Source organism: Pteropus medius, unplaced genomic scaffold (genome assembly GCF_902729225.1).
Source record: "Pteropus medius unplaced genomic scaffold, Ma_sr-lr_union100, whole genome shotgun sequence".
In the NCBI taxonomy this organism is placed as follows: domain Eukaryota; kingdom Metazoa; phylum Chordata; class Mammalia; order Chiroptera; family Pteropodidae; genus Pteropus; species Pteropus medius.
The window spans coordinates 2,972,632-2,999,418 of NW_024341894.1; the positions used below are offsets into that span (position 1 = coordinate 2,972,632).

The window sequence follows — 26,787 nt, forward strand, 5'->3', positions numbered from 1 at the left end:
CCATTTTTTAATCTCAATTAGAGCCAGTTCAACAAGAATGATGTATTGATTTGTCAAAAATATGGCAAATCACTAGGACACATTTTGTAAACAACTCTTAGGTCATGCTGGCATCTGAGAGATCCTAGAAAAACACTGGTTAGAAAAGGTTGAAAGAAATGTTTTTATACCAAAATCAATGAGTATATAAAAAGATTTTGAGATGCTGAATAATAGGTAGAAAGAACTCATTATATTTCAGTAAGTGTTATTCTTAAAAGTGTTAAAGTTTGCAGTTTATTAGAAGATGCTTGGTCCAGGGATACCCTATACTTGAATTTAAAAAATAGTATAAAATTTGAGGAAAATACGAAAACTAACAGAAAAAAAATCCATGCAAGCAGACAGTATAATAATTAAACTGAGAGGCTTAATGAAGATCAAAGATGTAAATGATCACCCATGAGATCTGTGAGGCTAAGTGAGGGTGATACGCCATGAAAAAGACCTCAAATGTCGTTCTCAGGTGCCTGGATATGACCCAGAGTGGGCAAACCATCCACGGATGTGAACTGTGCACAGGAATGCATTTTAGGAAGATCATTTTTTTGCAGTGTTTTTTGGAGAAAATATTTTCACTTTATAATATCGTCATTTTGTAGGTCACTGATTTCCCTTTTTAATTTTTGATTTTGTTTTATTTGGGGCTAATGAAGAGGCTGATTTCACCCCTACATTGTTATGCCCCTGAATAGGACACCTTGTGCTATTCCTGGGGATATACCCTACGGTGTGGATGACCTACTTACTCTTGGGTGTCCCAGGATGGGGCAGTGCTATCAGAACAGAGGCAGGCTCTCGGCTCGAGGCAGCTTCCAAAATTTTAGCAGACCCAGCCCTTGTCCCCACAGTCTTCTGAGGCAAAAGGCAGCATTATCCCAAGGTTATAAGATGATTAAAGTCATATGGGGACATCTACAACCTTTTTGCCTCTTGCAATCAGAGAGCCTCAGGTCTCACTTAAAAATCATTTAGACCAGACTTTTATCAGATTCTCAGATCTTTCTAGTAGCAGAGGACTCACTACTTCTTACTTTCCACCACTGGTTCCTCTGGGCCCGGATAGGTCTTATTGGTAGGGACCTTGTCCAAATTAAACAGCTTATCCCTCCAGTTGTAACTCATAGTCCACAGCTGAGACTAAGGGCAAAATCTAAGGGGGTGCTGAAAACCTCAAATATTTAAATGCAATATTTTTAATATTCAAAATTAATGCAAAAAAATCCATGATGAATAAAATATCAAAATTTTAAATAAAGACAAGATTCTCAGGACCAGGATTAGAGTGAGCTAAGTGATCTGAGTCACACGATTACAGGATCAGATCTTCATTTAAAATTTCGATATTTTATTCAGCATGGATTTTTTTGCATTAGTTTTGATTTATGAAAATACTGTTAATGTAGATTACTGAGGGTTTTGGCTTCCTCTTAAATTCTGGACTGGAAGGGAGCACCTCACTCACCTCCCCCTGATCCTAGCCCTGTACAGACTGTATCTGTCAAGACCCCTCCCATGCTCAGCCCATCCTGCGCATGTGCTCTTGTTGAATGCTCTCTCCTCAGGGTGTGGGACCCAGATTAACAAAGCATTCCTATTTGTGGTCTGCCACAAGCCAGCTTCCCCAGCCAGCCTTCAAAAGTCAAAGGAAGTTCTAGAGAGTCAAAAACTGTTTCTTGAATTCGAATTCGCATTTTACATGACTGCTGGAGACAGTAGTCTGTCTCCAGGCTGTGGGGGTGATGCCTGTATTTAGGGGTCCTTCAGTGTCCATGAAGACAAGCAAACACTTGTAGAAACATCCCAAGTCAACAGGTTCTTGCCATTCTCACTATTTACATATTGAGAAGTTAAGGGGCAGAAAAGACACCTCCAAGATCCCTATAATGGGTTGAATCGTGATCCCTAAAGAGATATATCCACATCCTAAACCTTGGAACCTGAGATATGACTTTATTTGGAAAAAGGGTCTTTGCAGTGGTAATTAAAGATCTTGAGATGAGATTATCTTTGATTACCCGGGTAGGCCCTAAACAGATGACAAGTGTCCTTATAAGAGACAGGCAGAAGGGGACTTGCCAAATGAAGAAGGTCATGTGAAGACAAGAGGCAATGATGCATCTACAAGACAAGAAGTGCCAAGGATTGCTAGCAGCCACCAGAAGCTAGGAGGGAGGCATGGGACGGATTCTCACTCAGAACCTCCAGAAGGAACCAGCCCTTCCAACACCTTAGTTTCAGACTTCTGATCTCCAGAACTGAGAGAGAGTAAATTCCTGTTGTTTTAAGCCACCCAGTCTGTCAAAAATTTTTTATGGCAGCCCCGGGAAACTGATACAATCACCCAGAAGGTCAGGAAGAGATCCAGGACCTGAAGCCAGAACTGCCAGTTCCCCACTCAGTGCCCCTTCCCCTCTAGCGTGCTGTCTTTCTAAACGTGTGACATGCTCGGGAACAGAACATATGCAAAGCAGCCCTTTCTGTGGTGTCTCAGAAGGTCCGTATTGGTAAGTGGCATAACAGGAACACACAGGTCTGGTAATTAGGAGATCTGCACAAATCCTTGCATTCCCACCAGTTCATCTGCCACCTCAATTATTCACTCTTCCTCCCTAGGCCTCAGTTTCCTCAACTAAAAGTGAGAGATTTGGACCAGATAAACTCTTGCGGTCCTTTAACAGCTAAATTCTCTGACTCTGTGTAAAAGCGGAATTGGGCGATTACAGCAAGCTATACAACGTTAAACCCTGGAATCCCCAGGATAAAGGTGACCCCTGAGAGAAACCGTGGCAGAATCAGGTGGAACAAATTTTCCCTCTTGGAATACGTTCACCAAGTTTTCTCTCTTCCACATGCCTGTCTCTAGCATCAAGCCATCCCCAGATTGTTCTTTGGCACCCAGGAGATTTCTGGTAGGAGAAATAACAAGGTCATGTTCTCCCTCTGAAGCACGTCCATCAGTCCCTTCCCACTGGAAATTCTAATGATGAGACAAGTGCAGACCTTCGGGCTTCCCGAGCACATTCAGAACTCAGTCTTCTGGAGCCTCACGACAACAGCCTCTGACACCTACTTTGGCTCTCCTTGTTGAGGTCCCCCATCACTACTCTATTCCCCCAAAGTGACTCTGTTGACATCGGTGATGTCCAGTGTCAGCTTTCACTTTTCAAAGTCCCATTGGGTTTATTTCCATGGTGAGTGAGTGTGATTCTGGCCAGGTCTCTCCAGTGATGGCTCAGCCTTGCCGATAAGGATACGTTCCTGTTATAGTTTCCCCACTGAGACACAGAGCTGGGCCAAGCACCAGCTAGAGATGTTCACAGAACCCTGGAACCTGTGCAGACCTTAGAGGTGACCTCAACCCTCCATCAAAGGCACAAGCTCATTCTCTGGAAGAGTTTCATAATGTTTTCAAGCAAGAAGCTTCTATGACCACCAGCAACTGTTTATCCCACAGAATTGGAAGAAACACAAATCTAGTGAGTCCTCAACTTAGAGCCAAGGACCCACGGAATGCTGTACGCATCTCATTGTCACTGCCATTGGAGCACTGTGACAAATAACATGGAGCTTTTAGGGAATCTCTGTCTCGAGAGAGGAGGAAGGGAAGAAGGGGACCATGGGAAAGCAGGAGGGCTCCTTGGGAGCCAAGCTTCACAATGCTGCTGCCTCTGCCCTCCACAGTCCTCACAAAGCTCCTGTTGTCTTCACTGGGTATTCAATAGGAGACAGGCAGTGTGACAGAGGAACATGGGCTCAGGAGGAAGGGTGTGGTGGTCATAGGCAATAAGGGCACTGGCTAGATTTGAATCTTGGTCCCACCACTTCCCAGCTGGGTGAAGCTTGAAGACATCTAATTGTCCATACCAATAGCCATAACTTCCCTTCCTCCTCAGTAATACAACTCTAGTTTTTAACTACGTATGTTGCCACCCAGTTGAAAAATGAACGTTTCCCAGCCTCCCATGTAGCTATATATGGCCAGGATTCTAAGTCTGGCCAATGAGATATAAGGAGAAGTGCTAAATGGGACTTCTGGAAAGGTTCCTTTGAGGGGGCCGTTTGCCCTTCTTTTTCCTTCTCCTTTGTGTTCCCTGGAATATGAATAAGATGGATAGAGTTCTAGTAACTATCTTGGATCAAGAGGTGACCTTGAGAAGAAAAATTTATTCTAAGATAGTAGAGCATAAAAATAGAGCCTGGGTCCCTGATTCCTTGTGGCATTGCCATGGCAGCCCTGCACTGCCTACCCATGGACATCCTTCACATGAGAAATAAATAAACTATCTCATTTAAAACACTGATACTTTTTTTCTGTTAGATGCAACTGAACCTAATCAATAGTGATACAGTGACATTGGGCAATTCGTTTAACCTTTCTGAAATTGTTTCTCATCTATAGTACTAGAGTAATAATATCTCTTTTACAAATTTATTAGCATTAGATGAGATAATACCAGAAGAAATATCTTGCAAAGTGTGAAACACAAAATAGGAGCCTCAGGAGCAGGAGAAAGGAGTAGTGGGGATGGATAATGAGTTCATAACTCCAAGTCACGTGAGGGGAAGACAGCCAAAGGAATTGGGATTACTTTTTGTTTTTAATGATTGTTTTTAGTTAACTAGAACACCCATGAACCCACTAGCCACTTCAGAAAAAGAAAATTACTAGCAACCTAACAGTAATCATTATACCCTGTCCCATTCAATACCCACGGCCCAAAGTAACCATCCTGTTAGCTTCGGTCACCATACGATGCCTGTTTTTGAACGTTGAATAAATGAAATCATATGGTATATACTCTTTGGGGCCTTCCATCTTTCACACAAAATTATGTTAGTGAGATTAATTTATGTCGTTTCATGTAGACATTTATTCATTTTCACTGCTATATAGTATTCCACTGTATGACTATACACAATTCATTTAATGGGGCATTTGGGTTAATTTTTGGCTATTTGAACATTATTGTACATCCCTTGGTAAATACTTTGAAATCTCTTTCCTGTAGTAAGTGTTCTGACCTGTCCAGTAACTTTTTTAGTATCTTCAGATTTAGGGTAAATTAGTCTTGCTGGTAGTTATTCCATCTTGTTCTTAAGTAGCTCCCATCTTCTGTCTTTCCCACAGTTTTCCCAGGCCGCTTTTGCATGCCACAAACCTTGCAGCAGAGCAAAAGTGGGGCAAAGGCATAAGTGACTGAAGTGCTGGAATTTGTTGATTTTTTTTCTTTATTCACAGTGATTTTGTAGTTTTGGTATTCCCCATCTTTAATTACTGATGAGAGTATGATCTTATATAGAATTTTGGTAGCTGTAAAGCTGTTTAGTATAGTTTGGGCAGGTTAATTAATGCACAGTTTCCATTGTCTTCAGCTGCCTTGAAGTCCTCTAAACAGTATTTGCTAATAAACAGGAATTTGTTAATTTAATGAAACCTACCCCGTGGTCATGAAGATATTTTCTTCTCTTGTCTTTTAGAAGTATTATTATTTTATCTTTTACGTTTAGATCTGCAGTCAACCTGGAATTAATTTTGTGTATGATGTGAGATAAGGATCAAGATTCTTTTTCTTCTTTAGTTTTCATATAGATATCTAATCAATTCATTATCAGTTATTGAAAAGTCCATCTTTTTCCACACTGTTTCCATATTCCCTTTATCATCAATTAAATGACTATATATTTGTTTCTATTTCTAAACTTTCTTTTCTCTTCCATTAGTTTGTCTGTTTTTTCACCAAAATGCCTTTATTGTAATTACTGTAGCTTTGTAATAAATCTTCACAACTAGTAACAAGGCCTCCCTCTCCTTTCATAGTTGTTCTTACCTATTTTTGTCTCTCTGCATTTTTGTGTACATTTCTGAATCAGATTATCAGTTTGCACACACATATACATAAACCTGCTCTGTTTTTTATTGGGGTTTTATTTAATCTGTAGATCAATTCAAGGAAAACTGACATCTTAATATTATTGTCTTCCAATTCGTGAATTTTGTATATCTCTGTATTTACTTAGATCTTCTTTAATTTTTTTCTCAAAAAATATTTTATAATTTTCTGTGCAGAATTCTTACATGTATTTTGTTTGATTTATTTTTAGATATTTCATGTATTTTGGTGTATATATGTTCAAATTATTATTGGTACATACTTAGGGGTAGAAGGTATGCTTATATTCAGCTTTAGTAGACACTGCCAAACAGATTTCCAAAGTGATTGCACCAATTTACACAGTCACCAGCAGTGATTGAGAGTTCCAGTTGGTTCACATGCTCACCCACATTTGCTATGAAAATCTTTTTTATTCTAGCCAGTCTAGTGAGTGTGTAATGGTATCCCATTTACATTTCTCTGATGACTAATAAAGTTGGGCATATTTTTATATCTTTATTGGCCATTTTGATATTTTCTTTTATAAACTGCCAATTCAAGTCTTCTGCTCGTTTTTCCACTCAGGTTCTCTACCTGTTTTTTATTGATTTGTAAAAATTCTTTTTATATTCTGAACATTAATTCTTGGATAGTTATGCATACTACATATATCTTCTCACATTCTGTACTTTATCTTTCACTCTCTTAATGATGTATTTGATGCGCAGACATTTTTAATTCTAGTGTTTTCCAGTTTATTAGTCTTCCTTATGATTATTATATCTGTGTCCTGTTTAAGAATCTTTGCCCATGCCCCACCCCCAAGCTCATGAAGATATTTTCCTAGCTTGTCTTTTAGATGTTATGTTTTACCTTTCACATTTAGAGATAGCATCCACATGGAATTGATTTTATGTGTGGTCTGAGGTAAGATTAAGGTTAATATTTTCAATATGGATAACCAACTGGTTCAGGACCACTTATTGAAAAGTCCATTATCGTCCCCATTCCCTATGCTACAGTGTCACCTTTGTCACAAATTAAATGACTGTATATAGTGTGAATCTGCTTCTGGACTTTCTATTTTTTTTCCCATTTGTCTAATTGCCTATGTTTTAACTGATTCCACACTGCCTTAGTAATTGAAGCTTTATAATAAGACCTGATACCTGGTAGTGTAAGTCCTTCATCTTTATACTTCTTCTTTAAGATTGTTTTTAATGTTCTTAGCCTTGATATCATTTTTCATTTAGATCTACTCACATATTTACATTTTCCATTACTTTTTATTTCTCCTTGCATTTCTGTTTTTCTGTTTATGATCATTTTTCTTCTAGTTGAATAACCCCTCTTAGTCTTTCTCTTACTGTGGGTTTGCTGAAGACAAATTCTGTTTCTGGTTATCCAAAAATGTCTTTCTGTCCCCCTTAATTTTTAGAGATACATTAACTAGGTGTAAAATTCTAGATGACCTGTTATTTTCTTTTAGTAATTTCGGATGTCATTTCATTCTCCTCTGGCTTCATTGTTTCTATTAAGTCAGTCGACAGACTTATCCTTGTTCTTTTGAGGATAGTTCATCTTTTTTTCTCTCTAGCTCCTTTCAAGATTTTACCTTTGCTTGAATTATCAGCAGTTTTACAATGCTATGCTGAAGTGAGAGTTTCTTTGGATTTATCTTGATTGGAGTTCACAGTGCTTTATAGAACTTTATGAATCTGAATTAATGTATGTTTGGGAGAAATTCTATTATAATATCACTTTTAATATTGCTTTTGTCTATTCCCTCTTTCCTCACATTCTAGGACACCAATTATACCTATGCTATACATTTTCAACATATTCCATATATCTCATATTAATTTCTTATTTTATATTCTTTTCTCCTTCTCTGTTTCTGTCTGAATATTTACTACAAAGCTTTCTTTCAGTTCACTAACTTACTTTCTACTGTGTCTAATAAGCTGCTTTATCTATCTATTGAGCTCTTAATTTCAGTTATTGTATTTTTGATTTTAAGAAATTTCATTTTATTCTCTTTCTTTTCATAGGTTCCAGTTCTCTGGTGATATTCTGTATCTTTTAATCTATGTTTTTGAACATATAAACCTTGCTATAGCTGTAGGTCTGTTTTTATTGCCGGTTTTTCTTCTTTTCCTCCCTCCCTTCCTTCCTTTTCCCTTTCCTTCCATCCATCTTTCCTTTCTTGTCTTTTTTTTTTAATTATGTGGTTTTATCTCCTTGTATACCTGGTAAATTTGATTAATTGTCTTGGATATGAAAAGCTGAAGTGGCTACAGGTGGTGTTATCTTCCTCCAAAAAGATTTATTTCTCTTCAAGCAGACAGCTAGAATGGGGCAGAATACCTTAATCCAGACAAGAAATGAGATGATTCCAGGCTTGGTTTTAGTTTTTGTAAGGTCTGGTCTACTTTGGTTTGCCCTTATTCCTGGAATTTGTCTTTCAATATTCTCAACTGAAATTCTGGGGTGTTTACTGGCCTTGGATTCCAGCTTTTGTCTTTCTGATATTCTGAGACTCCAAACACTTCTGCTTATTTGCTTAGCCCCTCAGCAACTACTTTTTGCTTGTGTTCTCACCCTCTTGTTTTATTAAGCTTAGTTATCACTAAATATTTCAAGTACAAATGCTAGTCTACATACTGGGCTCACTTTTTTGTGGTTCCTTTTCCTATGAGACCTTGACCTACAAGCCTTGCTGCCCATATAGCCATGAACTACAGGTTTTTGTCTTCCCCTCCCTGCAGAACTGCTGAAAATCCTGATCCGATTCTTTCTGTTTCTACAACTAGCCTTACAAATCAGCAAATGCCTCAAGGGGAAACAGCAAAGAATGTTGGACTCTTCTCAAAGCATTTCTCTTCTCTCCAGAATCTTGGCTTCTTAAGTCCTGGATGTCCTGGTTGCTTTTGGTGCCCTTGAATAGCTCCCTTTATATTTTATTCTTCTTTTCTGAATGTTTTTCATGAAAGCTTTGGTCTGATATAAGCTATTTTGTCATAGTCAGCATAGAAGTCTGAACTGAGATTATTTTTCTCAAAACGGGGAGAACAATCCATTGGGGATTCGGTAAGCATATCATTGTCTTCAGCTCTTTGGGGGCACTATTGTGCATAGGAGGGAGCAGACATGTTTATTGTGGCATCACAGGAAGATGCAGCATGTTGAATATAAGTTATAGGGAGATAGATGTAAACTTTGCATCTGGAAGAATAGTTTTCATAGACATCAGGCATTCCTTCAGTGGAAGGCTCTGCCTGAAGAGAGAGTGAGCTTCCCAACACTAGAAGAGTCTCAGAAGGAGCTCGACAAACACCTGGAAGTTGCTATTGAACAGATCCAATCAAATTGTAGGAGGGGCTTAATCAGTGGTAACTGATTTATATATTCTTGAAATCTTAGAAATTTTTAAAAAATACAGATACCTAAGTTAGCTCACAGACATACTAAAACTAAATATAGGGCCCTGGCATCTGCATTATTACCAAGCTCCAGGTGAAGTACAAATTGAAGTATAGGAACCAATACTAAATATCCCCTAGTGTACCTTCTGAATGAGACCCTGTGAATTCCAGCCTCCCACAAGGAATTCTAGGGTGAAATTCTGCCAATTTTACTGCTGCAGGGGTAGCAGTTGGCGATGTGGAAGGAGATGTGTCCTCCTTCACTTCTTTTCAGTCCATTAGGCTCCCCTCTCTCAGAAAGTAAGACTCCACTTGGTTCTGTTGGGATGACAAACCCATAAGGTTTAGTCACATTGTGGGTTAGCAAGCTTGTGTAGGCTAGCCTGGGAACCTAACCGCTATTTATAACATAGTTTCTGTGGGAAAATATGTTCCAAGTTCCAACAACTGCCTTTCAAAAATATGTTGGAGCACAACCTGTCAGTAATTGGGACGCTCTATATAAAGTTATTTTCTCAGAAACTTTTAGCATCTCATAAATTTGACTTCAGATAATGAGTAATTAATCAGCTTTCAGTGTCAGCTCTACAATGCAAGAAGTTCTTCTGCTCTGAATAATTGGAGGCCTGCTTTAAGAACAACTATTACTTTTCCTCAGACAATTGTTTCTTCCTGCTGTCATTGTTTTACCCAAGGGAGATTGGTTCTGGCTTTACCTGGGAGGTAATGAATGGCCTGTGATATAAGGTGGTAGCAAAAATTTCAGTTCGGTGCTTGCAAAGACAGTAAGAATGAGGTCACCTTTCAGAGTTTAGCTACACTTGTGTCCAATTCCAAGGACTCTGCCCACAGAAATAGGGTAAACAGCCATATTTCCAGGGTTCTTCACTCCTGCACCTCTGACCCCTCGTCCGTGGAATGAAGAACAGTCTTTGAGATAGATAAGATACGGCTTACAAGCACACATGTAAAAAGGATATATAGGGCCTTGTGTTGGTCTTAAGATCAAATTGAATAAACAGTATGATCTCCTCCCACAAAAAAATAACCCCTATAAACTATATCAAGGAAGTTAAAAATGGCACTCATTTACCCCCTGATGAGACCACACTCAGGTCTGGACTCCCAACTTTAAGAGCATCACGGAAACCTTAAAGGATGCCCCCAGTGGCATGTTCTGGATGGGGAAGAGGTCTGGTAACGTCATTTGAATGTAATCATTAGGTTGAACAAACAGGACGCAAAGACAGACACCAACAGCCCTCAGATGCGCTGTATGCATCAGAAAAAAGCTCACAGGAGCAAAATCTAGGAGACGAGAAGTCAAAGGGGCCTCATCATTTTATGCCTGAAGCAATTAATTAAAGAAATACACATTCGAATAATTTTTAATACTTTTTAAATAGCCAATAGCAGAATTAACCAGAAATAGACTCACATTGCATTTAAAAATCAAAGAAAAATATAGCCAAATAGTAAAAGATGGGAAAATAACAAGGACACATTAAAACATTAAAAACTGTGACTATTTCCATAGCAATATGATATAAAAAGGAAATGCACTTAAGAAATAAAAATTGCCCATCAATATTTCAAAGGAACTCACTCTAATCATTAATTAGAGAAATCTAAATTAAAATTAAAAAGAAATATACTTTTTTTCTTAAGCTAATGGACTGACAATGACTTTTAAAATTAAAATACCTGTTATTGTCAAAGATGCAGGAAAAATGAGTACTCTCATACACAGTGGATTTTAACTTTTCATATTTGGGGAGAATATTTTACCCCTATATATATGTGTAAATGGTGTTTTAAGTTTTTTCTACCCTTTGCCTCGGCAATTATATTCTGGAAATTTATTCTGAAAAATAATAATTACCAATGTGTGTTGAGAAAATTTAGATGTACGGATGCTTTTGCCTAAATTCCAATAACTAGATATTGTTAAGGAAGTAAAGGTAGGCTGCCTACACATTGGAGGACTGCCGACTCCCGCTTGGAACAGTCTTGGGGTCTTCGGGGCTCCCTGGGTAAGCAGCCGTGCTGTGTGCCAGGTTGAGCAACCCACACTCACATCATGGACCTGTACTCTTAATAGCAATGGCTGGTATTCGTGGGCACCTACCATGTCCTGGACCAGTCACTTTGTGAGCTTTATATCACTGAACCCAACAAGGGAGGACACAGAGGCCTGGGAGAGATAGGATCCCACCCCAGGTCACAATTAGCAAACCACAGAGCTGAGGCTGGAGAGCAGGTCTTGTGTTCTTATCACTGTGCCACACTCTTGTCTCTATTCCTGAGAGGAAACTTCTAGATCACTTGGTCCAACCTCCTCATTTTTTGTATGGAAAATCTAATGCTGAGAAAGGGTCTCTGTAGGTATTGTTTTGGGTTCTGAAGATACCTCAGAGATGAAGGCAGGTCTGACTCCAGCGTAGCTTAATTATAGTTGGGGGGAAGAGGGGTAGAACAACAGACAATAAGCAAGCAAACACATAAGTAGGAAAATAGGAGGACATGAAAAGTACACTAAAGAAGATAAAACCAATGGATAGAGAATGCATTGGGTGAGGGGGTTTCAGAAAGAGTGGGTGAGGGAAGCTGTCCCTGAGAAGTGACAAGTGTTGACATTTGAATGCCGAGAATATCATGCAAAGATACGGGGAAGAAGATTGCTAGCAGAGGAAACAGCTAGTGCAGAAGCCCTGAGGTGCGAACAAACGTGATGTGATTGAAGGACCCAAAAGGTTTAAGGAAGAGACAGAGCCTCCTAATGGACCATTTTGTGCTCCCCCAGGAGGAGTGAAATGGCCAAGGATGATTGCAGAAAGCCAGCCCACGGGGACGTTCTGTGGGAAGGGGTGTGATTAATCGTGAGAAGGGGCTGAGCTGGGCTGGAGAATGTGCAGTCTCCTTGAAGAACCCTTGGTTTGAAGAGAGTTTCTGCTGTGTATTTTGAGTGATGAACAGAATGTGATGGCTGGACATGATGCATTTCTGAGGAAAACCATAAACAGGGATAAAACCTGAGTCATCTAACAGGAGCTGAAACAAAAAAGAAGAAGGTGGATCTGTTGCTGGGACACCAGCATTCACATTTGGTCAGGCAGGATTGCTCTCCTGCATGGCCCACAGTGGGAGGGTCTTGGCCGTTTCCAGTGACCCCGCTCCGCTAATGCCAAGGGCAAGAGATTCAGGCTCAAGCCATGGGACAACCCAGCCTTCGATGGCTCATCTTCACCGCCCTCCTATGTACTAGGCATGGCTCCAAACCACTCTGGGTGGTTTCCAAAAAGCAATTATGCCTCAAAAGTCAAAACTGAGAGAAGTAGCAGAGATGGAATACGACTGGTCTAGCTACACATATGTGTGCATGCACGCACACACAAACACAAGCTGTGTGACCTTGGACAAATCTCTGAACTTCTCTGTGCCTCAGGCTGGGTGGAGGGCAGGGGAGACATGTGTAACTGCATCTAAGGGCTCTTCCCAGTATAAACTGACAGTGAATAGATGTTTTCTACATGTAATTTGTCCCCAAAGAGGGTTTTTCCAAAAACTAAGCCATGGGCTCTGATGACATTTCTGGCAGAGGAGGCCAGAAGTGATTTGAGAAAAGGCCATGGGGGCGGAGGGTAATAGGTTCCCTGGGATATTCACTTGGATGTGTAAGCCTCAGGGACTGGAGTAAAAAGGTACTTTCAGTACTTCATGACCACAATCAGAATGTTAATATCACCAATGAAATTTTTTATGAAATTCAGTTCAATGGGAGAAAAAAAATCTTTTTTTAAAAGGCCAGGTTATTCACAGACCCTGCTATCCTATGGAAGAGGAAAGAGGAGGAGGTCTGTAGGATCAGAACAGCCCTTACGTCTGGGCACCTGGGACCTTCCGTAGGCCCCATGCTCTGAGAGGGCTGCCTTCAGGGCCCATGGGCTCAGAATCCACAAGACCACCGGGACATGCCTGCCCAGAGACTACACCTCTCTCCCTCCTAGAGCATGCCCTGAGTTCCCTGCCCAAATGGCTGGAGCCACTACTGGGGCCTGGAGAGCCTCTTGCCTGGGTCAGCCCTCTTGAGGGTGAACCGTATCTCTGGGGTGGTCAAGGGGCTACTGATGCTGGAAGAGGGAGGCAATGTGGACTGAGCTTGGCTGGGCTGCAGGGGTGGGCCACAGAGCAAGGCCAGCTCCCCCTGTGCTGTTGTGTCCATCCTGAAGCTCTGAGGAGCCCCAGAATTCTGAATTCAAATCTGGCCTTCCAGATCATTGGGAAGATGTATTTATTATGATGGGAACATAGAAAATATTTTATTGAACAGTTTGTCAACTTGTCTATAACTTACATATTTAGACATATGTATGTGGGCTTCCACTGGTACCCTAGCCCCAGGCCCCACAAATATCAGGGGGAGCCCTGGTTAGAGTGCATTATTCTTTTACTCTAACTTTGCCAGACAATCAGAGTTCAAATCTCAGCCCTGCCACTCTGGAAGCAAGTCAGCTTCCCTGAATCAGTTTCCTCATCTGTAAAACAGGTGTGATAATAGTACACATTGTATGTTTTTTGTCAGGATTAAATGAGATAATGCACACAAAGAGCCTGGATGTGTGGAGAGTCTCAGTTCTCGCGCCGTGTGCCTGAAGTCCCTGCCGTTTGTAACTTGGTGTCCCTGACTCCTTGTTTTCCAGACTCCACAGCAGTATGAAAGAGAGTACAACAATAAGCGGTCAGGTGTGGGGCCCAGTAAGTTCCATGGATATGCCTACGATGGCATCTGGGTCATCGCCAAGACGCTGCAGAGGGCCATGGAGACGCTGCACGCCAGCAGCCGACACCAGCGGATCCAGGACTTCAACTACACAGACCACACGCTGGGCAGGATCATCCTCAACGCCATGAATGAGACCAACTTCTTCGGGGTCACGGTCAGTCCCAGGCCCCCGGGCTCTGCTTTTTCTAGTGCCTCTTGGAGATATACAAGGCAAGAAGGGCTGTGTCACACACCCTCCAGTGCTGGACCCATTCTCTCAGATTGTTGAAATAACTTCCTGTGGGCCACAGGATTTCAGGGCTGCCTAAAGGGGAGGTGCAGTGATGCTCTCTGACACGTTGGGAAAATGCTTCTCTATAACTCATGGATTAGAAAGGCCATGATGAGTCGACTGCACACAGAACAGGTAGAATTCATAAGGTGGTGAGGTGGAGTGGGCAGCAGAAGCTCCAGCCCCAAAGTCAAACTCAAATCTTGGACCATCACTTTCAAATTACCTTCTTTAAACACAGAGTTTTCATTCCCAAAATGGAAATAATACTCTGTGAGGTAGTTATAAAGATTAGCCATTACAAAGTAAAAACTCCTAAAATTTGTTGAGTAAGCAACTTGCTCTAAACCTCAAGTTTCTCATCTGAGAAATGGGGATAATAATATATGTCTTACATAGAAGTTGGGAAAACTAGCAATGATAATAACCTCTACTCTTTCTTGAATGCTTATTATGTGCTAGATAAGCATTTTATGTAGATTAGACTCAATTATGTCTACAATGTCAGGCATAGTAGACACTCAATAAATGCTAACGATTTTTATTGTTAAAACAGTCTCATTGCATTCACATGCCATCCATAGGAAGTGGGTGCTGATATTATCCCCATCAGAGATGAGGAGCCTGGAGTTCAGAGTATTTAAGTAATACAGCGATACAGCTATTCAGAGCTGGGATTTGAATTGAGTCTAGCTCTTAATTGCTACATTATACTACTGTCTCATAATGGACACAGGTGGTAGTTATTTGTGTCTCATGATGATGTATTTGTCATTGACTGTGCTCCCAGGAAATATGTAAAATTTCTCTAAAGAACAGGTTGAAAGACTAAAGCGCTGTTCTGTGTTTTAGTTTAAAGAGTCATTTACAGAATCAGTCTTTCTTAGGGTATTAAGAGTTGATCAGTGCATTTCTTAAATGTTCATATTCCTTCATGCGTGCGCTCAGGCTTGATGGACCAGGCGCTGAGTACCTGTGCAGGTGCTGGGGATGTAGACAATGGTGTGGGCGTAAGATGGGCTCCCTGTCCTAGAGACTGTGGTCGAGATGCAGGGGCCAGACCTGAACACAAATGACAACAAGAGGTGCTTAGCACCATGGGGAGCAAAAAACTGTTTGAGCCCAGAGGGGTTTCTGTGACCTTCGGCAGAAAAGTCAGAGAAGGCTTTTAGAAGAAGCAGCATGTGAGCTGTGTTTTAGACATGCAGAGACGGGGCTGGCGGCCCGGCCAGATGGAGTGTGGTGAGCAACAGAGAAATATGTGCGTGCATGCAGGGAATATTGGAAAGGAGCATGACTGGACTGAGAAGGTATATTGGAGCCCAACTGAAGGGGTAAGCTAAGGAGACTGGCCTTTGTCTTAAAAGATGATTCTCAAAGTATGCTTTGACCAGCAGCACCAGTGTCCCCTGGGTGCTGGTTAGAAATGAAAATTCTCCAGCCCCAGCCCAGACCCACTGAATCAGAATCTCCAGGGTTGGGGTCCAGCCGTCTGTGGTTTAACAAATCCTCTAGGTGAGTCTAATGCTCACTGGAGCTTGAGAACCAGCACAGTGGGTGTTTATAGTGCAGCCTACATTCAGACTGGAAAGTTTAACAGCTTTCCTCAGACGAGTGGTTTAAAAAAAAAATTTTTTTTTTTTTATCCTCAGAACTCTTATTATAAAATCTCACATGGTGCCTGGTATATCACACAGATGAAAGAGGAGCTTCTCAGTTGAACAGAGGAGGAATCCAGAGCCCTGTCTGTTCAGCCTCCTCTTCCCACAGTTTCCACCTCATCCCGCCCCACAGTCCTGAGATCCCCACCCCGTGAAAGGCTCCACAGAGCACCAAAGACCTCGGAGGTCCTTTCTCTTCGTGATACAAATCTATAGACTGAGACTTAGAGAGGGGTTGGATTCACCTGGGGCCCCACCCATAACACTGTAGCAGAGCTGTCTCCAAATGTGGGTCTACTTATTCAGGTCAGCTTTTCACACTTTGCTTCTTATTTAATAGAATACCCCAAGAAGAAATGGCTGGATAGAGAGCTACAGAATCTAGGAAGCATTTTACCGTCTCTCATAATCCTAGAACTCGGCATTTTGCCTGATGTATCCTAGTTGGAGATCATTTATAACTGCTTCTAAGTGCTCCCTTTCATCTAAGCCAAATAATTCATAATCCCTACTTGATGAGCAATTAGATAAGACTGCCTGACTCACTTTACATGGCTCGAAGATGAGTTTCTTTTTAATGGGAAATTCCTTGACACATGTTTGTGCCTGCTCTGGTTTGTGACTCATAATTCAGCAAATGTCAGAACTGAAAGCAGTCTGAAAGATCCTCAGATGCCATCCCCTTGTGTTGTATATGAGTATCTGAGCTATGGACAGGGAGTTTTCAAAGTCATACAGAAAGAATTGATTCAGCAAAGCCAGGATGGTAGCTCAGATTGGTTGTGCCCCCACTATGCTCAGTACCATCTCCTCCTCTTTGTGCAAGTCCCCCTTTAGTTGAGAAAGAGATTGAAAGAGAGAAATGGTCCTTCACTTTTTATCCCCTTGGTCACATATTAATTTGTGCTTGTCACTGGGTTGTAGACAGGTTTCATTAAAATTGTCTTCTGAGCAGGAAAAAAAAAGGACGTCTTCTGACAATATAAAAAGTGTCTCTGTGATCCAAAGAGACCACAAAAGACCAAGTTCAGCCGTAAATAAAGAGTTAGAAAGGAAAGAAACAGGGGCGGTGTAAATAAATGGAAGCATTTCCTATTCGCTGAAGGGTTTTCATTATACAGCACACACAATATCCATTTTTCCACTCTCAGGCAGACACTTTATTCTGGGTCGCCCTCATTCAGCATGTTTACTATATGGAAAATCGTTTAAACACATTAAATTAATTATATCTGTGACTCAATTTCAATTGATTCAGTATGCACATTCTCAGCGGGTGCCGGGCCTGTGGCTCCTGTTTGGCGTGTTGAAGAAGAGATTTCTGCCACGCATTCTAGACTATGACTCTGGCTTAGCTTGGGGCTCAACTCTGTTTTATCTTCTTAAGGAGCTCTCCTCCTGGCTACCCTTCTCAGGAACATCCAAAAATGGGATTCTGTGTTCCTACCTGCACACCGATGGCCTGAGGATCCTGCCTGCCTCAAATTCCCTGAGTGCACAGTTCTGATTTTCAGCCCTGTTATAACCTCTCTATTGTCTTCAAATCTCAGAAGGACTCTGCGCCTGGAACCCCCTCTTCTGCCAAACATGCGACCAAAACATCAGGCTAGCATTGGCTATTTAAGCCCAGGGAATTCCGAGAATCCCAGCTCAGCAGAGTGTGTTTAGGTCAATGATTCCCAAACTTCAGTATGCATAAGAATCTCCCAGAGAACTTCATTAAAAATTCAGATTTCCCAGCTCTACCCCAGAACTTATGATACAGTGGCTTTGCAGTAAGGCTAGGTAATTCACATTATTAACAAGCAATCCAGGTAATTCTCCAATAGCAGCCTTGAGAATTGCTTGGGGCTCCAATGGTGCACACGTGCGTGCGCACACACACACACATCACGTTTTGATTTAAAACATGTCAGAGATATATTTGTTCTTGCATTCATTCACTCCTTTAGTAGACCTTATGCTGGGTACTGGGAGCTGAGAACATAGACAAGAATAACGTATGGTCCTTCCCTCAAAATATCCCGCCCAGTGGGGGAGATAGATAAGGAGAGGAATGTTTGCTGGGCAGTATCCAATGTCTGCCCAAGGCCCTCGGAGGGAGAACTCCATTTTGCTTACAGGAATAAAGACCAGGAAGCTGTCTTCAATTTTCCTGAGGGAGAACTCCATTCTGCTTACAGGAATAAAGACCAGGAAGCTGTCTTCAATTTTCCTGAAGTTCAGTTAACAAAACTCCATGTGTGGGTAATTGCAAGGTGCCCATGCTGTGGGTGATCATCCTGTGCCGTGTGCTGGGAGCCAGGATGCACTGCTGACTCCCCATTGCCAGCACTCATGATATACTGTAGGTTAACAGACTCTTCCACTGAGGCTTTCCTACCTGTGATATTGTGATTTATTAAATATATATTTGGCCAATCAGGTGACCAACATATATTGCTCATATGTATGTATTTGGTCTTCATCCTGGGTTCCTGGCTCACAGCAACCTAAATCCTTCGAATTTCTTAAGTGTTGAGAGTGATAAAGGTGTCTTTTGTTAGGTTAATGAGGTGCTTTTGGAAAGCACCTAAGGATGGGGACTGGTTACCCATGGAGATAACCGAGCGATTAGAGGGTTGGAACTTTCAGTCCCACCTTCTGACCCTATCTCTGGAAAGGAGAGAGAAGACAGAGAAGACAGGGGCTGGAGGTTGAATCAGTTGCCAGTTGCCAATGATTTAATCAATCATGCATCTGTAATATAGCCACCATAAAAATCCAAAAGGAACATGTTCAGAAAGCTTCTGGGTTAGGGAACCAGACCATTTCCACGTGCCACAGCACTGGGCCCCAAGCTCCAGGAGGACAGAAGCTCCTTTGGGACCATTCCCTATGCATCTCTTCATCTTGCTGTTGATTCGTATCCTTTAATATCCTCTGTTAACAAACCGGTGATCTAGTGAGTAAACTGGTTTCCTGAGTTCTGTGAACCACTCTAGCAAATTAATGGAGCCCAAGGAAAGGGTCCTGGGAACCTCTGATCTATAGCCAATCAGTCAGGAGCACATGTCTGAAGTCAGAAGTAATCATTGGAAGTGGAGGGCGGCCTGGGTACTGAACCCTTTACCTGTGGAATCTGATGCTGTCTCCTGGTAGATAGTGTCAAATTGCATTGAATTCTCAGACGCCCTGCTGGTGTCCAAGAATTGCTCGTTGGTGTGGGAAAGCCCCCGCCACGCCCCACCCCCAACACACACACAAACACAAAACATTGGAATTGGGTCCAGGAACCCATTTACTACCACAGATGCACTAAGTTCATCAAAAAAAAAGGATATACTCTTCAAAACATGTTTGAAAACATGTGCTAAGAATCCAGGTGAAAATCAAAGCCCTAATTTCCTTTGGGTGATCATTTTAAAATTCTTCTCAGTTTTCAGTCTCTTAAAACAAGGATGATGTCCCAGATCTCAAAGTGAACAAATCCTTTGGGTATGTCAGACTAAGATGTGATGGCTCTAACAGCAGCATACCCCCTTTGGTAAATGTTTCTTCTGAGTTGTCTTTTAAAATGACACTGTATCTGGTCTGTGGCACCTATGATAGAGGCTAAATTAATAAAATCTCATTATACCCTATTATGAAAATGTAATATGCATAATATTTTTCCTAGAAAGTTACTGGGGGTATGCATACCAGGTTTGTGCGGGGCTATGAGGCTTCCAAGATCATTTGGCCATAGAGAAATTGAAAGAAGCTCCTGGGGAGTATCTCTTTGATTGTGAAAAGAGTGCCCATTCTTGCTAACCTATTTCCTGTGACAGCCTCCTCATTCCCTGTGGGTGGCCTAATATGGAAGTAATCACAGCCGCAAAGAGGGTGACCTATAAGTTCCTCTAAATAATAGACCCATTCTTCATTCTCTGCCCATCCTCTCTCGGCCAGCTGTGAGTCTAGACATCTCAATTTAACATCCGTCAGGAGAGGCCAGCCGCCTTAGGTTCAGGCATGTCACCTTTAATGGCTGTTTTCTTCAAATTGATTTCATGAAGAAGATGACAAAGAACAACAGATGACAATTTGCAGTTTGTTGATCTATTTGCTTTTGTTGCTGGTGAACAAGAATCCAGCCCTTGCCAGTGTGTCCCTTAAAACTTCAAATTTGTATGCATGATTTTAAAATAATTATCTCTACAAAGTTTCAAATACTGCCACTCTCCTCCTGCTGCCAAAGTTTTGCCTGAGAAACATACATTATAGAGTAAACTCAGTTTGGTTGGAATCCAATTACTCCAGGTACTTGGAACCATATAGCTAGAGGAAACCACCAAATTCCTCATCCCAGGAAAATCACACTGTTGGCGAACCCCCCATTTATTTCACATTCACTGTGCCCTGCCCTACCATGATCCCGAAGTCATGCAATTGATTTTTTTCAAATAGGAAACTTTACACACACATACCCACACAGAAATGAGTTAAATATCATGTTGTTAGAGTTGGCCCATCTCTCTTGCCTGTCCAATCTTTTGGGGTCCTGGGTTTCTTCTCCAATACCAAAAGCTAACCTCCAGCCTTCCCACCAGCCACCCATTTGTGCCTTACATTTGATATCATCATTTAGCATATAGATTTTTTTTTTTTAGGTTGAATTTGAGTGAGATAAAGGCAGCGGGTGGGGAAGCAGAGGACTGGGAACTCTACCAAAAGTGGAGAAAACTTTTCCAATCCAAGATTTGACCCCTTAGCGGGCTGCTCAAGTCTACTAGTAATGACTCCAGCCCCTGGACTCTCATGATTCTGCCAGTTTCTCAATTTTGTACTCAAGGCGATCACTACAGAATTTGTCAGAAGCTCTGCAACAGTCCGAGTGTGAAGTCTCTTGTGTGACCCCAAATGGGGCTTGTCCGATGGCCTCATGCCAGCTCCCAGTGGCACTCATGGTTTCCCATTTATTCTAAGGTTCTGCTTCCATGAGCCTTTCTTGACTGTTGACCAGGATCAACAGCAAACCCTTCTAGAACTTCGTCTATACCCTACTTGTTCCCACCCCGTCCCAGACTCAGAGAGTTTCAGTGAAATTGCATCACATACAAACAACATAGGAGATGATTTGAGAACATAATCTCTCTGCCTCTATTCTCAGGGAAACCAGCCCACTCTCAAACTAAGATAAAATGCACCAATGCCTGGGGCATGGCACTGATGAACTGTAACAGGAAATACAAATTCGAAAGGTCAAGTAAAAAGAGGCCACAGTCTACCACTTAGAGCTGTGTGACCTCAGGAAAATTATTTACCTCTCTGTGCCTCAGTTTCCTTTTCTGTACAGTGGAAGGAAATATAATCTACCTTAAAAAGGTTATTGTAAGATAACATTCATGTTTAGTACCCAATAACAGCATCATCATTATTACTATTAGTATTATTACTACTGCTATCATATTGGTGAGTTTATGTGGGCCTAATCAAACAATATTCAGAATCAAGTCCAGCAAACAATCATTCTATACCTATTAAGGGCCAGTCTATTTCACATATATTATCTCATATAATTCTCTCAACAATAAACAAACCTATTAACTTGTATTAAGATTGTAGTGGTTTAATATCAAAACAAGATGGACTAAACCACGCCTGTAAGCAGGAGCACTTTTGAGTTCTCTCCTGCTGCCATTCACTCTCGGTCTTTGACAGTCACCTTAAAACGGGAAGCATCTGCTCACAGCCTTCCTTCTGTTCCTCCCTTTAGTCCAGCTCAGTGCTGCTCAAACTCCAGTGGCCCTAAGAATTACCACTCAGCATTATACATAAAAACTAACTGCAGCAGATGCTGTTGGTGCCTCAGCCAAATCTGGGATCCCTTTTAGGGGTTTGGTTCAGTTTGTTCTTCCCCCAGCTGCTTCAATGCCCCTGCCAGTGACTCACATCTTAGGTGATTGGAGCCTCTTGGCCTGGAAGTGCCTGGGACTTACATCCCAGCCCAACCAGCAGCAATGACTGGCTGATGTGGTGGTACACCACCAGTGCCATTCACCTCCCAGAGGTCCCCATGGGATTAGGATGAGGCTAGGCCTTCCCTGAAACCACATCCGAGTTTGGCCTCCTCTTTTCCACTCTTCCTACAGGTTTCTCCTGAGAAGACGTTCTTCATAAATTGCTTGCAGATGATCCCCTATCCCAGGCTTCTGGGGACCCAATCTAAGACACTCACGTGTTTTTGTGGGAAATTTAAGAATTTTCAAGAGGAAATTTTTACTGTAACCTAATTGTTATCTGTGTATTAAGTTTAGCACCAGCCCTCCTCCATCACCTCCCCCACACCAGGTTCCAGACGCCTCCCCGTCATACTCCGTTGCATTTTGCTTGTTGCAGTCAGCCTGTGGAAGAGCCAGATCTCTCTCCTCCATGAATTAGCAGCTCTCAGACTTGCAGGGACCACAGTTTCTTATCCCGCTGGTCCCACAGTACTTCCCCTAGCATTCTACACCTGCTAGAAGCTCAGTAAACACTGATAACCTTGAGTTAATCTCATTGGATTGAAGCACACATGACGGAGAAACTCAGTCTCACTCTCCTACTCTGCTGCCTTTCAGACTTCTATAAACTATAAAAAGCCTCATTCAATTCAATAAGTAATCAGAACTGACAACAAGGGTATTAACAGGAATCTGATTTTGAAGTTGCTAATAGCAATTCCCATATTCTTGCTGTGATACCTGGTGTCACTATTTCACCTTAGTTGTGAAAATCTCCCTGGCGTGTGTGTGTGTGCGCGTGTGTGTGTGCACGTGTGTGTATGTGTGTGTGTATGTGTATCTGTGTGTCTGTGTCTGTGTGTTGGGAAGGAGATGAGAGGCTCTCATTGCTTCTTTCCTGAGGCAGGAGAGAAACCCATCCTTTACTCATCTCCCAGTCTCTCTCCCATCAGCATCTCTTTGGGGCTCAAGTCCCAGAGCTCAAGGGGGAGTTGCTGATGGGCCCTCTGTCACTGGAGACTGTCAGGAGCCTTTCCTAGAGGTAATTGCAAGTAATAAACAACTATAATAATAATAATCCTTGATGTGTGGCTGTCCTATGTACAGAATATATTTATAGTCTATCTCCTTCATTCCTTGACACAATTACATTTATTAACATAATGCTAATAACAGCTACCAATTAATGAGCTCCTACTGCTTCCCTGGCATCCTAAGCACTATACACACATTACTGAATGTGATGCTCAGAACAGCCACCCATGTGGGGATGTGTAATTCCAAGTGCCTGGAACACTCCAGTGAGCTGCAGTTGGCTCTCGCCTATGTCACATCTCTGTCCACACATCAACTCCTTGAGGCCCTCCTTGACACCTTATTTAAAATGACGACTCCAACCCCCTTCATTCTTCTTTACAATAGTTCCCCCATCTGATGTGCTGCATATTTTACTTATTCATTATCTGCTTTGTTCTCTGCTATGTCCCTGAGACTTAGAACCAGGTGCCTGGGATATAGTAGGTACCTGATTAATATTTGCTTAATGAATGGATAATTTAGATAATGAATGACCATGTTATAGATTTTTAAAAAACAGGCTGAGCAAAGATAAATTATTTACCCAACATCCTATAGATAGTGAATGAGAATTACTCAAAACTGCCCAATCTGGCTGATTCAAAAGCACATGTTCTTAACTGTTTAGGTATTCCATTAATCCAAGCAGCATCTCCAGCACTCCCTATAAGCCAGATCAGGCCAGGCAGGAGTAAGGTGCAAGGTTTGCCCCCAAGGACTTACTGTCCAAACAACCATGTGGGATGCACGAGAGAGAGAGCGGGAACAAATCACCCCATATTAGTAGTGGACAGTGTTGTACCCTGTCTACCCTGGGTTACTGTGTGTTCATCTACCCCTTCCCACTGGACAGTGATCCTGGAGTCCTTTGACTGGGACCCATGATTCTCTCTGTACCCCAATCTCTTGTATAATACCGACTCTTTGTCCATTTAATGCATGTTTGTTGATGGAATGAATTAGGAGATTGTAGCTCAGTGAGGCAAAGTAGCTATGCTGGGGTCCCACGGTATGTTTGTGGTGAACCTAGTTCAGAACTGCATCCTAGGTCTTCTGATTCTAAATGCAGGTGTCTCCAAATCTTGTGTTCTGAGTGCTGCTCGGCTGCCCTCCCCCCGCCCCCATTTATTTGAACACAATTACAAATGACTGCAGATAACGTACAGCACAGGAAAGAAACCTACTCCTTCTGCTGTCAGATAAATTTGAAAGATCAAAATAATGTGGTTTAGTAATTTGTTTGAATTGATGCCTAGCCTTCCAAAGCTTGCAAGTTTGACTTCCTCAAGTCAGGGGAAAAAATAGCTGTTTCCTTATGAAAAGCGGTGTGGGGGAGTATATCATCTTCTGAGAGCTTCAACAGCAGCCCTATGTACAGACTCTCTCCAGGTCCCTGTGAGATACAGACTAAAGAAGGAGCCGGTGACATGGTGGTCATAGTAACTATTACTGTAATGACAAATGTCATGACAATAGGAATGGCTATAGTTTTGAATGCTCACTATAGCTGAAAATTATGTTAAGCTCTTAAATACGTTCTCATTTAATCCTTATAATAATCTCTGTTACAGGTTAAATTGTGTCTCCCTAAAAATTTGTATTTGAAATTCTAACCCAAAGTACCTTAGAATGTGACCTTACTTGGAAATAGGGTCGTTGCAGATGTGATTAGTTAAGATGAGGTCTTGCTAGACTAGGGTAATCCAATGTAGCTAGTGTCCTTATAAAAAGGGGACATTTGGAGGCAGACACACACAGAGGGAGAATGCCATGTGAAGAGGAAGACAGAGATGGGGTGATGCTACTATAAGTCAAAGAACACCAATGATTGCCAGCAAACTGCCAAAAGCTGAGAGAGGGGCCTGGAACTGATTCTCTCTCATAGCTCTCAGAAAGAACCAACCCTGCTGACACCTTGATCCTGGACTTGGAAAAACAATTTTAAAGAGCTGCATAATACATCCCATGTACTTCTCTTTGCATGAGGCCAGAATACCCACTTAGTGTGCATCAAGGTACGTTAGCCCGTGAGTTTGCTAAGCAGGAGGGAAGTCTTCTTCAATCAGGGGAGGACAGCTGACATAAATTTCAGGTGACAAAATGCACGGCTTTGAACACTGATGGATGCCAGCTCCGCCTGTGTGTGCTCATGCAGAGGTTACTCACACAAACTTGGATGTGACCCTCTGCGCCTGTCTGGCTGATGGCCAGCCCTGTGTGAGGGGGTGAAGTAAACTGGGAAGATCCATTTTCTCACAGAATTGCAAGCTTTCCCACCCCCTTCTTTTTCAGTGGAATTCAAGTTCCTAGAATTCTTGCTTAAACCAGTAATTGGCAAGTAGAGATTTGGAGTCTGGTCAGGGCAGTGCAAATTGTGGGGGTAGGGGTAAGGTGGAGAAAGGCCTGGAGGGGGATGCCCACCTTCATCTTCCTAAGAGGCAATAGTGTGAGGTGCTTAGGAACATAGACTCTGGAGGCAGACTTCCTAGGTTCACATCTTGGCTCCACTTGTAGTCAGGCAACCTTGGGCAAGACTTAATCTCTCTGTACCTTAGTTCCTTCATCTGTAAAATGGGGACAATGCCTTAGATGGGGCTTCCTGTAAACAGACTTGGAGACAGAGTGTTGTGTGTGGAAGGTTTGTAGAAGAATGAGCTCAGGAAATACAATGTAAGGAAGTGAAGGTGACAGAGTTGGGAAGAGCAAGAAGTTGATCCTAAATGTGGTTGTAGCTTGGACCACAGCTGATCCAAGGGGAGCTCTGAAGCCAGGATGGCCCTCAGAGTTGTCCTGATTGAGGCACAACTGGGCTTCTGTATGTTCTCATCAACTAGTCACAGGCCATGGCTGGGCCCTGGGAAGGGTGTATCCTTGGGCAAAGCTATACCCCATGGTGGAAGATCATTCCCAGTAAGAGACCCTGCTGGGACCCTCAGTAGCCAGTATTCCCAGGATCTAGAGGGTGGCGTTTCTGTCATAAAAAGAGAACCGGAGCAGGATAACAACAAGGCCTGTATTAAAGGGTCGTGATAATTAAAGAGGTTTTATACATATAGAGTGTCTGGGACATGCTAAGTGCTAAATTACTGTGAGGATGATGAGGAAGAATGATGAATTAAGATATCGGCTGCATGCCATCCTCTTAGACCCTCAAATACCAGTAGTTAATTTTCCAGGAAATCCTAGGGTTGGCAGGTTTCCACGTCACTGCCTCGGTTGCATTCATGCAGCTCTTGCCATCTTTGGTAATTCACATTCTCACATTCATAAGCACACAAGCAAACACTCACATGCACTCATGCATACACAGCTAAATATGTGATGTATGGGTGTTCATATTCATCACGTAGATAGCTATTTATCAGTCTGTTCCACTGGTTTTCAAACTTGTTTTTCAAGAGATTTTACATATCAGCCCAATATCACTGTCCTTTCCTTAACATTTACATTAATATTAAAATTACATTTAACATTACATTTTATTTTTTCAAATTTGCTCCTTGATAGACTTTGTTAAACCTCCTTTTTTATTTAAAAATTAGCAAGCATTTTCCACAGTAACAAAGATGAAGTAAAGCCGTAATGGAGAAGCTGGCCCAAGCCCTCAGGTCAGGGCCAAGGTTGCAGCAGGTCCCCTGACAGTTCTCAGAAGAGGGAGAGGGGATGACCTTAGTGGGTGTTCAGACCTACAC

At 42.0% G+C, this 26,787-nt stretch overlaps 1 protein-coding gene across 2 annotated transcripts in view; it reads left to right on the plus strand.

Annotated features, from left to right (window-relative positions):
* Positions 1–26,787, plus strand: part of GABBR2 (gamma-aminobutyric acid type B receptor subunit 2) — a 331,972-nt gene that overhangs the window by 184,880 nt on the left and 120,305 nt on the right. For both annotated transcript variants that reach the window (XM_039856048.1, XM_039856049.1), the window contains exon 7: positions 14,041–14,277. In XM_039856048.1, the coding sequence (XP_039711982.1) occupies positions 14,041–14,277 (237 nt within the window). The remainder of the gene's footprint in view (positions 1–14,040; positions 14,278–26,787) is intronic.